The sequence below is a fragment of the Thermobia domestica genome, chromosome 2, assembly GCF_964235325.1.
Source record: "Thermobia domestica chromosome 2, izTheDome1.hap1.1, whole genome shotgun sequence".
Classification (NCBI taxonomy): Eukaryota; Metazoa; Arthropoda; class Insecta; order Zygentoma; family Lepismatidae; genus Thermobia; species Thermobia domestica.
Genome location: NC_137455.1, coordinates 11,198,915 through 11,213,685, shown reverse-complemented (window position 1 = coordinate 11,213,685; position 14,771 = coordinate 11,198,915). Strand labels below are relative to the sequence as shown.

Below are 14,771 nucleotides of genomic sequence, written 5' to 3'. Positions count from 1 at the left end.
AACCTTATATCAGTTATTGCGTAGAGTGTAGGGATAATTTATTTCAATTATGTAGCAGCAGGATGCGAAATAATAACAGTTATGATCGGGGAGAGAGAGGAGTAGATAAATAAGTTAAAAAAATGCACTGGAAAGTTTTGAAATGAAGATTTCATATATTGAACATCCAAAATTATTGAACTATGTAAGGTTAGGGATAATGCTTAACCACTAGGTTGTCCACTAACTGCACAGATTTACTGTAAATAGTTTGTATACTTCTGACAGTGTCAGTGTCACCACATCTCGCCAGTAAATTATTGAGGATGAATTTTCTTCCAAAATTTTGAAGTGTGGGAATGGCCATCCTCAGTATTTCGCACCCTGTGTAACAGTAGTTCTAGGATTTAATTTATATTTCTTTCCTGAAATCTGATAATTTAAAAGTTTGCTTAGCCCTTGACGTTTGTCTAGTGGTGTACGTCTTTGCTGCGCCTAGGGTCGTGGTTGATTCTCAGTGGAAGACCTTACAAACACTGAACGCATTACTGCGGATTCTACAGGTCAGTGTCTCATATAAAGCTTCGTGCTGAAACGGGACGCTCAACTTCAACATCAAACTGCGGTTAATGGTAAACTAATTAGATGCTGATCTGCCAGGTCGCATAGTATATTCACCAAGGAACTCAGGAAAAGTGTTGCTTTCTATATTGAGATAAGATACTAATCTCAATAGACTGGAGTATGGGGTATATATTCAACACCAATGTTGTGTGAGACATGGATTTATAATTTAACATGATATCTCAATAATGTTACTCAACAGAAATAAACCTGAACCTCGTGCTGCAAAGACGCACAATGGACGAAGGAAAGAAGCATAATACAGATTGTGAAAGTATACATATTTTGCTTTCATTTTGACCGAACACAACTATTCTTTTTCAGAACATTGCTTATGTAGGTTTAACAGTTCTTTCGTCCTCACCTTTACGTTTATTTTTGCAGAATTGTTGTCTATATGAGCTTGATTTCATTTTATATAAGGTTTGAAGTGAGGTCCAGTAGCGTCAATCTTGATACAGATTTATTTCTGCACGTGAGAAAATGATTCATCTGGTTGGCGTCATGTATAATGTTTGATGTGAAGGTTAGTATAATGTTCAGTGTGTAAGTTACATAAATGACGGTGTGCGTTCTTTTGCCATCTGAGGGTGTTTGGATATTGCCACCACTTTATTGGCATTCTTTTAAAAATATTGCAGAAACCATAGCCTACTACTATGTTTACTATTAATAGTAAGTATGGTATGGTTTCCCCTATATATATTTAAAAGAATGCCAATAAAGTGATGGCAATATCCAAACACCCTCAGATGACAAAAGAATACACATCATCATTTATGTAACTTACACATTGAACATTATACTAACCTACACATCAAACATTATACATGTCGCCAAGCAGATGAATCATTTTCTCACGTGCAGAAATAAATTTGTATCAAGCTTTACTGAGAAGCTTGCAATAAACGAGACATATTAAGCATGTGCTAAACTTGAAGTGAACAGCTTGAAATAAGCTTGAGGTGACAAGCCTGTAGCAAGCATTATGTACCAAGTTTGAAATAGACTTGAGGTAACAAGCCTGGAGCAAGCATTATGTACCAAGTTTGAAATAAACTTGAGGTAACAATCCTGTAGCAAGCATTATGTCCCAAGTTTGAAATAGACTTGAGGTAACAAGCCTGGAGCAAGCATTACGTACCAAGTTTGAAATAAACTTGAGGTAACCAGCCTATAGCATGCTTTTTGTAACAAGTTTGCAATAAGCTTGAACTGACAAGCTTGAAACAATCTTGCAGTACAAGCCTACAATATGCTTGTCGCCTGTCAACTTCGTCGCTTGAATCAGCCTTGATATACGCTTACAGACTTGTCGTAACAAGCTTGGGACAAGCTTATATCCTTGTCACGACAAGCTTATATCATGCTTGTGGTAAGCTGTTTCTGCTATCTGGGCAGGGACTTGTTTGTATTCTACACGCCAATGAGTTGCCCCTTAGACATCTGTTCAAAAGCTTGGATAGGAAGAGAACCGGCCAAAGTACATATTCTGTTCTTACTGGAAGAATACTAGAACCCTGAGATAGTCTTAAAAAAAAAAAAAAAAAAAAAAAAACCTGTTGATTGGATCGAAGAGTTTCAAGATTTGGACAATTTGAGCACTGATCAACAGTACCTGCCCGACATTTGCAGAGTAATCTTTAGAGGACAGTGTTCTACAGACCTATAAAGGGAAAAAAAAAAAAAGAAAGATGCACAAAGCCCGGTGGTTGACAACCGACCCGAATCCTGCGTCTTTACTTAACTATAGACGACCCCGATATAAAAAGGATATCACATCCCTAGCCCTACATTATGAAAATTTATGCTCCCAAATTTTCTATTAAAAGAAAACCATCCTGCACAGACGGACCACGACATCTCTGGACACTAATTCCATTATCTCGAGCAATGCCCAATTCAACAAAAGAAGTAATGGCTCCAGTTATACGCAGCAATGCATACTTCAGTCATCCGGAGAACCTCCTACTTGCTTTTATTAGTGACGACTAAGTTGACAAGCGAGATTGGGGTGACGAAGAACTTTGAAGTAGCGCTACAATAATTGTTTGAGAATTTGAAGTTCCAAAGAATGTGAACTTAGACGCCACGTCCTACTTTGATATAGTTGACTGGACAAAAGTAAACTGACAAAGCCCAGACCCGTATCCACGGGGAGTCTAGGGTGGCCGGACCCCCCTAAAATTTTCACGGTGGGCTTGCAAATGAACTATATTATGGTTGGATCGCCCCCTCCTACATTTTTGGGCTGGCTACCGGCCTGACAAAGCCCCTTCTTACCAAACATTTGATCTTAGAGGAGATAAAGAATATTAAAACTGCAGCAATGGCATCTGGAGAAAATAAGTCTTTTTCCTGCCACACAGAACGTGGTGAGAACGATAAAATTAGTGACTGAGGTGTCATCTTCTGTGTGTTGCCCACAGGAACGATATGAGTTCGTTCTGGCTACTTTCAAATAACGGCACCACACGCCAAACTTCTCAGCAAAATCTGACTACAAGGGTAATCAACACTAGACACTAGTAGACACTGACCTACCAGCTTGATAAAGGCACGCGGGTGGGACTCGCTTTGCAGCCACAAACTTTTGAGTTCTGGGTTATTTCTAAAAACGTAATTACTACCGTTTAGAAATAAGCGAAGAGCTGCAAAAATATTTCCTTCTTGAAAATTTAATGGCAAAAAAATATTAAAATGACAAATGAAAAGGAAACACAAAAATGAATTATGATTTACATAAGCTTTGCGCACACTTCAATCTTTAACTTCACTACACCACTCCCTTCTTCCCCGCCAGTGGCAGTGGTGGATCCGGGGGGGAGCGATTGCGCCCCCAGAAGAGGAAGCTTTCTTATTTTATACCTAGTTATATCATAAATACTGTCACAAGTTTGAAAGTGAATAACAGAGAGAGTACTTGTATTAACACCACGGCAATTTATTTTGGTCATGTTTTACATTGATACTTGTACACCTGTCGCACGAATCATTTTTCGAAATGTCCCCCCTTGGCCTTGATACAGGCATGAAGTCTGTCCGGCCACTAGTCAATGGCATTACGCACCACGTCCATGGGAAAATTGTTCACTGCTCGGGTCAAGGATTGTTTCAGACTGTCGACAGATGGATGCCGTTTATGGCAGACCTTCGCCTGAAAGTTTGTAGTCCAACGGGTTAAGGTTCTGGCTTCTCGAAGGTCAATCAGCGGTAGAAATGAAGTCGGGGACGTTCCGTGCCAGTCACTCCTGGGTTGTTTTCGCCTTGTGGCCTGGAGCGGAATCCTGCTGGAAGGCTCATTTTTCTCCAGGGAGCATGGTAGCAGACAGTGTTTTCACTATAGGTGTTAGCACTGTGTCCTGGTATACTTTGGCAGATGTTTTAACACCTGGTTCACAAAAATGCAGCTGGGTTTTGCCTGAGTAGCTCACTCCTCACCAAACCATCACTGAGGCAGGATGATGTGCCCTCTGAACCCTTGGAGCTGCAGTAGATGACGTGGCATACACACGGTCATTTTGGGCGTTGTAGACCTGCTCAATTGTGAACACCTTTTCGTCAGTGAACAGAATCTTTCTGTGTAGATTGTTGGCGTAACGCCGCAACAGTCTCTTTGATTTAAGGACCCTCTGCGACATTAATGTTTGGGTCATAAAGTTACCAGTCCGCCTCTTATATGCCCGTAGATGTAGGTCACTCCTGAGCACACGAGACATGGAATTTCTGCTGATATTCATCTCAGCAGCCATCACACTTTGTGTTCGAACAGGATTTCTTCGATTTCTTGCTGTGACTGTTCTCTGGACCTGCCGGGTTCGTACCATTCGTGGTCTGCCACACCTTGCGCGGTCAGCTGCCGTTCGTCTCGGTGTATCGCTGTATGGCGCGATACACGAATCTCTTGCTGATTTGTGGGGGTTTCAGGAGGTTCAAAATCTCACCTGTTGTCTTCCCGACCTTCTGTAGTGCAATTACTGCTACACGATTTTCGTAATTGCCCCACTCCATCAGAACTCAGTACAATATCAACGTATGTCATGAACAGTCAAACACACACTACATGCATCTTCCGCTTTATACAGAGATGACACCACTGTGAAACTCCGGATGCCTACAGCGCCACTCCAAACTTTGTGACAGTATTTATGATATAACTAGGTATATAAATAAAACCCATCCTTGAGTTTGGAGCTCTTAAAAGTAGCTGTAAGTAGCAGTATTACAACCCACCGCTCCCTCCACCAGAAGTCCGTCCTGGATCCGCCCCTGGCCAGTGGATTATTGATGATGTTTGATGCAGACATTGATACTTTTAAAAAGTCTTTCGCTGCCTTTTTTATAGTTGTTACTGTAAAACAAGAGAAAAACATTGACATGAATTGTTGGTATATTATATATATATATATATATATATATATATATATATATATATATATTTCAATTTTATCACGTTTTAACGTATCTTTAGGCAAGTCGTCACCTGAAGAATATTACCTATCAAACTGAAATTTCTCTACATGCTAGGGGAGCAAGAAAACAAACAAACAAAAAATTCCCACTGCTAAACGAATACGTTTATAATTTTTTTTAATATGAAAAAAGCTGCAAATTATCACTTTAAAAAAATGAAAGCAGAGTCGTCATCTGAAGGACGTCGTCAAGCGACTTTAGATTTTGTTTACGTGATATTGAGGTAAAGACACTCAAAAATAGCTCTATTGCAAAATCAATTTCGAAAAAAAGTTTACAGCTATTCTTAATCAATACTAGCTAATGATAAGCAGTTTGGTTCTCATTCCCGAATAGATTCCTTTCAATCCATTTCAAACAAGGATTCGTACCTCCGGATTGAGTCCTTTGATTTCGTTAAGTTGATTATTATTATTATGATGATTCCAATTTCATTGGTTTTCCTATTTGATTCCTCCAAAAAAAAAAAAAAAAAAAAATCCTTCCCCCTTGGATCGAATCTTTGGTTCCGTGAATTAAAAAATTCTGAGTTCCCACGTGGTTCTACAAGATGTCTTCTTTTCACCAAAATAGTCAAACCACTCTTAACAACTCATTTAAGTTTTTGCAAAGTTTGTTTCACTAGGTGAGGGATTGCCAACTTTCAGAACCTGCGCAGAAAGTTCCATCTCTTCCCGATTTATTGTACTTGTTAAAATATACCTTGCCTTATGCAGAGTCGTTGACGTGTGATTAGCATCATACTAAAGGCCTGACTTTTGCAGGAAACATATGTTAGTCGAACTCTTTAGTATAGCACGTGTCAGAAAGACACTGCATAAGGCCTACCTAGTCTTAACATAATACTGTCCCAATTTTTCAGGGTCGCTGTACTTCCGCTCGAACAAGCGAGCGACGTCAAGAACGGCATCGTGAAGCGTCAACCAATTGCTGGATGAGCTGAAATGTAAAAGTGTCAGTTGTAAGATGAAATGGGGTGAGCCATGAGTATGAAAATCGTGTGCATAGAGTAATGATATAGTATAAGAAGTTTCAGCTGCTCTTCTCACTGAAACTAGTGAGTGGAGACTGTGGCGCCGCCACCCAAGGAAGTTGAGTACCACGAACTACTAAAAAAAAAGAACGAATCAAGTCATTCAGAGTTCGTGAGTCCGATAGAATTAGCCAATGATACACTTAGCTACTGCCAGAAGACGACGATGCAGTTAGTTACAACTCTAGCCGGTAGTGTCGCCGAATCACTTTCGTTGCATTCTGGGTACGATTTGAATTTCCATTAGGAATATAGGGAATGGATCATCGAGGTAATCAGTGATCGTGTGGCCTTACAGCATTGCACAAAGTAGGCAAATCACCAGCGGAGATTTTCAAAACCCTCCAGAAGCTGCAGGTACCAAAAAAGTTAGTTTACCGCACTATCCAGCGCTTTGTTGAGACTGGAACTGTGCAAGATCGCCCGCGGCGGCACCAGTCCGACGAAATCCAAATAGGAAAGTTATGGCTCGTGAGCTAAAGATATCGAAAATGTCTATGTCTCGTACATTAGGCAGTGACCTGGGACTCCATGCTTACAAACGACGCAAAGGACATCTCCGACAAATTAACTGAAGTGCAAAGAGGCTCCTAAAAGCAATGCGCTTACTTAAGCCTTACACAGCGAATGAGTACCTTCGAATCCTTTTCAGTGATGAAAAGATTTTCAGTGTTGAGAAGACTTTCAATGTTCAAAACGACAGGATTTATGCCACATCTTCTAGAGGTGGTGAAAAGGCTCCAAGGATTCGGCATTCTAATTTAGTCGTAGTGTGGTTGCGTGTGAGCTACGAGGGTAGAACGGAGCTCTCATTCCTATGAATAGGGGGGTCAAAACGTCAAAGTGTACCAGGAGACAATGCTTGAGAGACTAGTCAAGAATCTCACCAACACCCTCTTCCATAGACAGACCTTGAGTTTCCAGCAAAACTCAGCCCCAAGATCCAAAGCACGGATAATCCAGGAGTAGGTGGAGGTAAATATTCCAGACTTCAATTCCCCTTCAGATTGGCCTTCTGCAAGTCCAAACCTAAACCCATTGGACTACAAATTGTGGTCCAAGCTTCAGGAGATGGCTTGCAAGAAGAGAAATGCCAATATTGAAAGTTTAAAGCGGTCTTTTCAGAAGGCAGCTGCAGATTTTCCAGTTTGTGTGTTGCGTAACACAATTTATGAGTGGCCACAAAGACTTAAGGACTGTGTGCATGCTAATACAGGCCATTTTGAATAATTATTTGTGATTTAGATTCATAATGCATCCATGTAACTCATGTTATTAGAATATTAAAGTATCTCTAACCATTTTGTGTCAATGTACTTAAAATTTTGGACCAGTATTTACGGTAAGACTAGGTACAAACAGGGGGACATTAAAAAAAATTAATAAATAAATAAAAGTACGTGCAGTAGGTTCATTATGTGTGTTTTCGTCCTAAAATGTCCCTCAGTATTGAAGTACTGGTTTATCCTTTTCTGTCGTCAACTGTATCCACTCATCTATTGTTTGATTCTGTCATCTGGTTTCATCGATCGAAACCAATCAACTACACTAACTGAATCTATCTTTTGACTCAGTCAAAATCAATCTAATACTAGCAGTAAGTACTCCTATTGTCTGTCAAGAAAACTTTACGCTCAATGTTACTGAAGATGACTACACGAATTAACGACAGATAGCGAAGGAAAGAAAATCCAAGTTTTATTAATTTCATTATAATCAAAATAGCATAAATAAATAAATTAATTAAAGTAACTTCCAAAAAATCAATATAAAAATTGCAAGTAAAAATGTTCAAGTGACGAAAAAATAACCAAAAAATCATATTTCTTCTGTCGTATTTGTTCTTTCTTGAACTACTTGAAGCCAGTAGTTCAGGAAAGAAACTGAATTCTAATTACCTAAGTCATATTCATCAATGAAGAAACAACTTTTTAAAAAGAATTTTCCGCTTCATTATTTCGTGATTATTATTAATGTACAAAAAATTAGTGAAAACATTGTATTTTCCAGATCAATCAACAATTAACAATAATATAATCCAGTTACGCTACAACAATGGAAACCTGCCTAACTTTGACTCCACAGAAAAACTTTCTATTTCTACACCTGAGAACAACAACATAGTTTGTGTCTATAAAGTTTGATACATAAGAGTTGCAGCCAAGTTAAAAAGAGGCCAACTTACAAAATGTTAACTGTAATTAGGAGATTCCTGTTACTAAGCCTCTACAAAATACAAAATAATTATACGAAAACCAGACATACGTCAGACGCACATATACCACAAATATAACTTTCAACATTCAAAAAACGACCCCATTATTATTATTATTATTATTATTACAAAAGCACTTGTTTATTAGAGTGTGTCATTACGTTACTCGCCGTCATTCAATATGAATAAAGCCTTAAAGACACACACATGATATTGTGTATTATAGGCGGATCAATAGTCTTCAGTGGAGGCTCTTATGATAAAAATTTAATCACTACATGCTAACGGAAAAAAGCTGTATACACGAATTAAAACATTAGGTTAAGCTTTCCTCCGTTCATGGTATTTCCCTCAAGAGCTACCAATGAGCCTCGAGCGTACATTCTTTGGGCCTTAGTGAGAAAGAAGGAAAAAAATAAACAAGCCTCGGGTTAAAAAAAAGTTTTTGGCATAAGTTGACGCACATGCATACCCATTTCGTGACTAATACTGGAGATGTAAACGATAACTTACATTTGATATTAGTATTTGTATATTAACAAATTATATTCTATAAATGTTTTCCATTAAAGGCGAAAATTATTAAATAAGTGACACTTTGGCAAGACGGCATAGGCAGAGTACAGAATTCCAACACATAAAAGGAACTTAACTTGTATCCCTGTTAAAACCTAGCACTTCTGTACTTTGGCCCGCGCTGGAGCTATGGTCGCGAACAATCGTACCGCAAACCACATATTATTGAGATATAAAAGAGTTTTTAGTTCCACAGTGGAGGCGTTCACGAATTATTAAAATATTCATCATATTAACAGTTCGAACTATGTCCATTTTTAAGGTGTAAAATGTCAATTATGTGTCAATAATCAATCATTTCTTCCAGTTTTGTGGTAGGAGTGCTCGTGCCCCAGCGCGAACCAAAATATAGAAGTATCAAACTTCAACAGGGATAAAAAGCACCGGATGCAAGGTGAGCTCCATTTATATTTTAAATATGCATTCTAGAGCATCTACACGTTATTAAACAGAATTCTTAATTATTTAACAGTCGTTTTTTTTTTATTATTGAAATAAATCAGGACTTGTTAAATATACAAGTTCATGTAATATATATGTCAAATTATATATATATAGCATTAACTAATACAGTTTCCTCACTGTTAGAACCTTATCTACAAAGCAATGAGTTTTTCAACCCAAGCTTTCACAATTTTCATCTATGGAATCCACTGCCAAAGGTAAGATTCTCATTCTTGACATACGGGGGCAACAATACCGATTTCATTAGGTTATGGGATCGACTATTGAAGTAAGAACTAAGTTCACGCACATGTGTGGTAAATTCTTTATAGGATTCAAAATTAATGTTAGTTAAGGGCTATTAAAAGATTTTCGGCCAGTGTCAAATAGCTACATACCGGAATATATCGTGGATTGACCGATTCTCTCGACACTCGATTCTCAAGGGCTGTTTACAAATATTAATCCACTTGATTTTTCATGTGTCCAAATCAATTTGGATTTTAGTATCATATCGGCTTCCATTTCGATAATTTTGACTATGCACATCCTAATTTTACCCAGCTGAGGAAATAATTGAAACCATATAAAACTATCAAGACGAAAACAAGAAAAAAATATTGAGTTTCAGTTTTAATTACGTTATACGAAGACTTCTAATAATTTTTCAACAGTACAAAAACTGCCCTTATTTTCTTTCCTGACAGTAATTACAGGATTCTGAACCCGTGATAGAAAAGCAAAAAACTGCTAGTTCACGAAACAAAAGTAGTTTTTCTCACTAACATATATTATTACAAAAATAAAAATGAGTGATTAATTTGGAATCATGTTTCAAACAATTACGTTTTCTCATATTGGTTCATCCATGCCACAGTTAAAAAGTGTAGAATGGGTACGTATTTTTGCTGGAGACTGTACAAGCTGAAATAAGCTACCCTTTAATAACTAGAAGAAAAAAAAACGTGGAATATAAATTATTACATACAGTAAGCGCTACCTGATGTGTAAGAATCCTACACCATTCAGAAGTATGTGTAAAATAAGGAAAAGATGTTTAATGGACATAAAATATTTGTTCTGTATTCTCGTATTGTATACATTAGGAATTTATCTTCGTAATTTGGATGGGTGTGATGGAAGTCTATTTTACTAGGATCTTAACATCATCGCTCAGTAGTCATGATGAATGAAATGCAAAATTACAGTATCACATCCGAACATTTTTACCCTCATCGGAGATCAAACTAAAACCCCAAGAACTGGTAACAAAGCATGCATGCTACCTAATGAAGATATTTATCTGTGTTTAGTGTATATTATATGCGTATATACAGGATGTTTCAAAACACCGACGTTTGGGAGGTAATTCTTGACACCAAAATAGGACAAAAAGTATAGACCAACCTGAGTGCACAGTGTTATAGGCTGCCGTAAACATTATTTAAAAAAGCACTTTAAAGGCCCATAACTCAAACTATGGGACCTACCATAGTCATGACAAGACTTCATTTAGGAACTAATATGTGCGCTATCCAAAAATACATGTTTCAGAATCCTAAGGTACTCACGAAGCAATTTTTATAGGAGTAGTTTGGCTAGTCATATAATTTGAAGTACTCACCATCTCTATAAAAACTCCTGCGGAAGTACCATAGAATTCTGAAACATGGATATTTAGCTAGAGCACATACTAGTTCCTTAGTGAAGTCTTGACCCGACTATGATAGGTCCCATAGTTTTGGAGCTATGGACCTTAAACATTCATTTTTTCACGTTTTCAGACTATAACTCCAAAATGATGGATTTCTGCTCCCAAGTTGGTCTGTACTTTTTGTCTTATCTTGGTGTCAGGAATCACCTTCCAAACGTTGATGGTGTTATTTTGAAACATCCTGTATATGTATATATAAATTAATGTGCGTCAACAAATTTTAAACTTCATAAATATGTGAGGTGATTGTTTATTTTCTTTTTTAAATTTTAATTTCTGTATCTTATTTTGTACACGTATTTCACTTTAGATTACTTTGTAGTAAAGTTGTTTGAAATATGTTCTTGTCTGCATCAAATATGAATGACACACAGAGAGAAAAAAGGCTCCTAAACTTAATCTAAATTATGTTCTTGAACACTAAAAATGCATCATCAATAGCATTTTTTAACACTAGTTCGTTCTCTTTGCCTAATAGCCATTCTAAATACGTCTTTGCATTCGAGCCAATGGAGAAAGATTACGATATACGTATAATGAATATTTTGTAGCAGTCTAATTAGTATGAAATTCAGAGAGCAAGCCCTGAACGCAAACTACGTTATCCACAAATCACAAAATATAACCTTACTGAGCTGCGCTAATTGATACACACTGTAGAGGCTATTTTCATTTTCATATTTGGTAACCATTATATTTAGAGCTGTTTCCGCGGCATTTTTTTTTAAAGCCCATTTGGTTTGAATTTACTGATTTCTTCAAATCTATCTAAATTTCCCATAATTTAAAATTTAATTTTCTTACATATATGTATATAGTATATATATATATATTTTGAAAATTTATACATCAAATCTAATAATGTAAGTAATATAACACAAGCTTATTTTTACGAAGTAGACGCATTTAAATCGATATGAAGACTGAATCAGTAAAAACCTCCTCCGTTTCAAAGAAAATACAGAAATATTTCCTCGTATAAATCAATGGGCTTTAAGAAAAGGTTAGGGATTCTACAATCTAAATAATAATGAAATAAGTTCAACTTTGCTACTATCTCCTTGACACATTATTTGTAAAGTTTAAAATCAACAGACTGATCGGTACAGGGTTTTCTTTTCGTAATAATAATCGGAAGGGATGCAAATAAAAAGAGACATGCTCTATTTAAAATAGATAAACAAATTAAATAATCAGATTTCAGATTTAATTAATTTCTTTTGAATTTTCAATAAAGAAAATAATTGACTTACTTGCAAAAACGCTATTATACGCGGGTTAAGAGATGTAAGTACATCACTCTTCGTTTGAGGCTTGTTTTAGCGACACTGTTACTATTTGGTCTATTGTTTGAATTATTTAAAATAAAATTGACGATTATGTTAATTGTGGAGTGCAATACATACCTAGAACATAACACCTGAAGATAAACAAAAAAAGTAATAAATATAGGCAGAAAAGCCGTCTTATTATATAAATAAAAAAACATCCAAATAAATTTACAATAATTAAAAATAATTTATCTTCTTGCTGGGTGCTGGAACAATTCTTTACGTTGTTAACCCTTTTGTACCCAAATATTCACATCTATTTCTTCTATTTCTCGGTTGCATTCACAAGGCGTAAGTTATCAACTGAAGCATACCAAATGATGCAAATCATAATTAAAAAAAAAGCAGCTTTGTGACCCCACAGCAGAAACAACATTAGTAGTTGTTGCAGAGTGACAATATATGAACAAAACCTTGGTTATAATTCAAACGGTATCAATATATTTCTCTGCCACCAAAAAAACTTTTGCTCCTTCTGCCAAATGAATTCATATAGTGACGTTACACGATTAATGTTTCATCCCACAAAACCATGAATATTCTTGCATTTTCTGATATCTCTTCGTTAACACTTAAAATTAACTTTCTCATACATAGCAACTACTTAGATCATTACAAAATAGCTTTCCGAAAAGTTAATATTATAAAATTGTAGATAAACCTACATTTATCAACCGCTAGGTTCAAGAAAATAAATACATGTTACACAATATGTACACATCAACAGATATGTGCTCACCAGAGGTGACCGATTCATACATAAAATATGTCAAGACTTTTTTTGTTTCATGTTCCTAACAGTCTGTGTGAATATATTTATAATATATTTAATTGTGAATATGTAAGTTCTCAGTGTATACGTATATACAATATGTTCACTTCTTTTGTTTTATAAACTGTATTACAAATACACTAGTTGTATTACGTGAAACGATTCAGTCATGGAACGCAGCTATGTACATATTTCTACACAAGGCAGAGAAGAGAGATATATAACAGTAATCCCACGTTGCAAGAGACGTGCATGTCGTACAACCCATCCCTATCTTGACTACAATATACAGTTCACAACCGAAAGCTGAATTGGTCATATGTAACTACATTCATTCTTCATTTTTCTCTTTGTTTTAGACAGACAAACTACGCCGCTACTTCTGCAACAGGCTGAGGTTCTGTGCATTCTTCCGTTTGCGTGGTGGTAACCCCTGAGTCCTGAGCCTCGCTGTCTTCTGACACAATGCTATTATCTCCGACGACGGCATCGCTGGTTACCTCAACTACAGGAGGAGAAGCGCAGGGAGCTTCAACAGTATCCCCTCCTCCACCTTCATCACTCACTTCAGCCGGCGGTGGGCATCCGACCTGAGGGCTTATTTCCTGCTGGTAGTCGCTGTTGACAACTTCCCTCCCCCGGCCTTTCCCCTTGACTTTGAACTCTTCCTTCTCCGGAGGCGGGACGATAGGAATTGCAACTTTTGGTCTCTTTTGGGGTGTTACACGTGATACCTGATTCTGAGTATTGTAGTACGTGATGCCATTCTGATATACTTCTGGAGGCGCCTGAGGTTGAGGCTGGGCCTGGAAAAATAATAGAATACAAGCTACTTTATTTTCATTACCAAGTGCGGTAATATATTTAAAGAACAAAAGCAATAACTTACACGAAAACTAACCTGTATACTATTCTGTTCAAAAATATTACAATTTTTATTTCTTGTTTGAGAAATCTACGTAATACTCTTCTACACGCGGACGATACGATGGGCGTTTGATTGATTCCTTATCAGCGTATTGACTCCTAAGGTCATTATTGCTGCCTTTCTAGGCCTATTTACTGCCTCGCGATGCTGGGTTCGCCCATAAAAATTATGAATTCCATTCAGAAGTTAAACTTGCAACCATACCCACAAACGCTCGCACGTTAACCATTCGGTTATAAAGAAGCATACACATACTGCAAGTAATCTGTAATTAATTATTTAATGAACTGACAGGAGGCATATTTAATAGTAAAATACTAGGGTGCAGCGTTTTACCACTTTTTTCTCGGAACGAAATCTAATACCTGTCAAAAGTGCCCCACCCACATGGACATTACAGGTATAGATTTTTTTTTTAATCAGATAATATCTTCTGTGAGAACTATTGCCTCAAAGTTTCAAAATTTAACTGAAAATTACAAAAGATACCAAAGTTGTTCATTAATTTTAATTATGTTAAAGTAAACATATTTTTGGTTAAATACATGTCAATTGCTATGAAAAAAGACATTCAAGTATGAAAATGCCACTTATATGCCCTTGGGGGATATGGGTGCCTCCTCTGGGGTCAGAAAAGTGCGCAAATTCAGTACAGTTAAGCGGTTGTGCAGCTCCTCGCTCA

The 14,771-nt window shown here is 36.9% G+C and overlaps 1 protein-coding gene across 1 annotated transcript in view; it reads right to left on the bottom strand.

Moving 5' to 3' along the window:
• Positions 1-7,787: 7,787 nt before the first annotated feature.
• The window catches only part of LOC145670113 (uncharacterized), a 47,461-nt gene continuing 40,477 nt past the window's right edge, over positions 7,788-14,771 (bottom strand). The window contains exon 8 of the mRNA XM_081738484.1: positions 7,788-13,967. Within this exon, the coding sequence (XP_081594610.1) occupies positions 13,530-13,967 (438 nt within the window). The 3' untranslated portion in view covers positions 7,788-13,529. The remainder of the gene's footprint in view (positions 13,968-14,771) is intronic.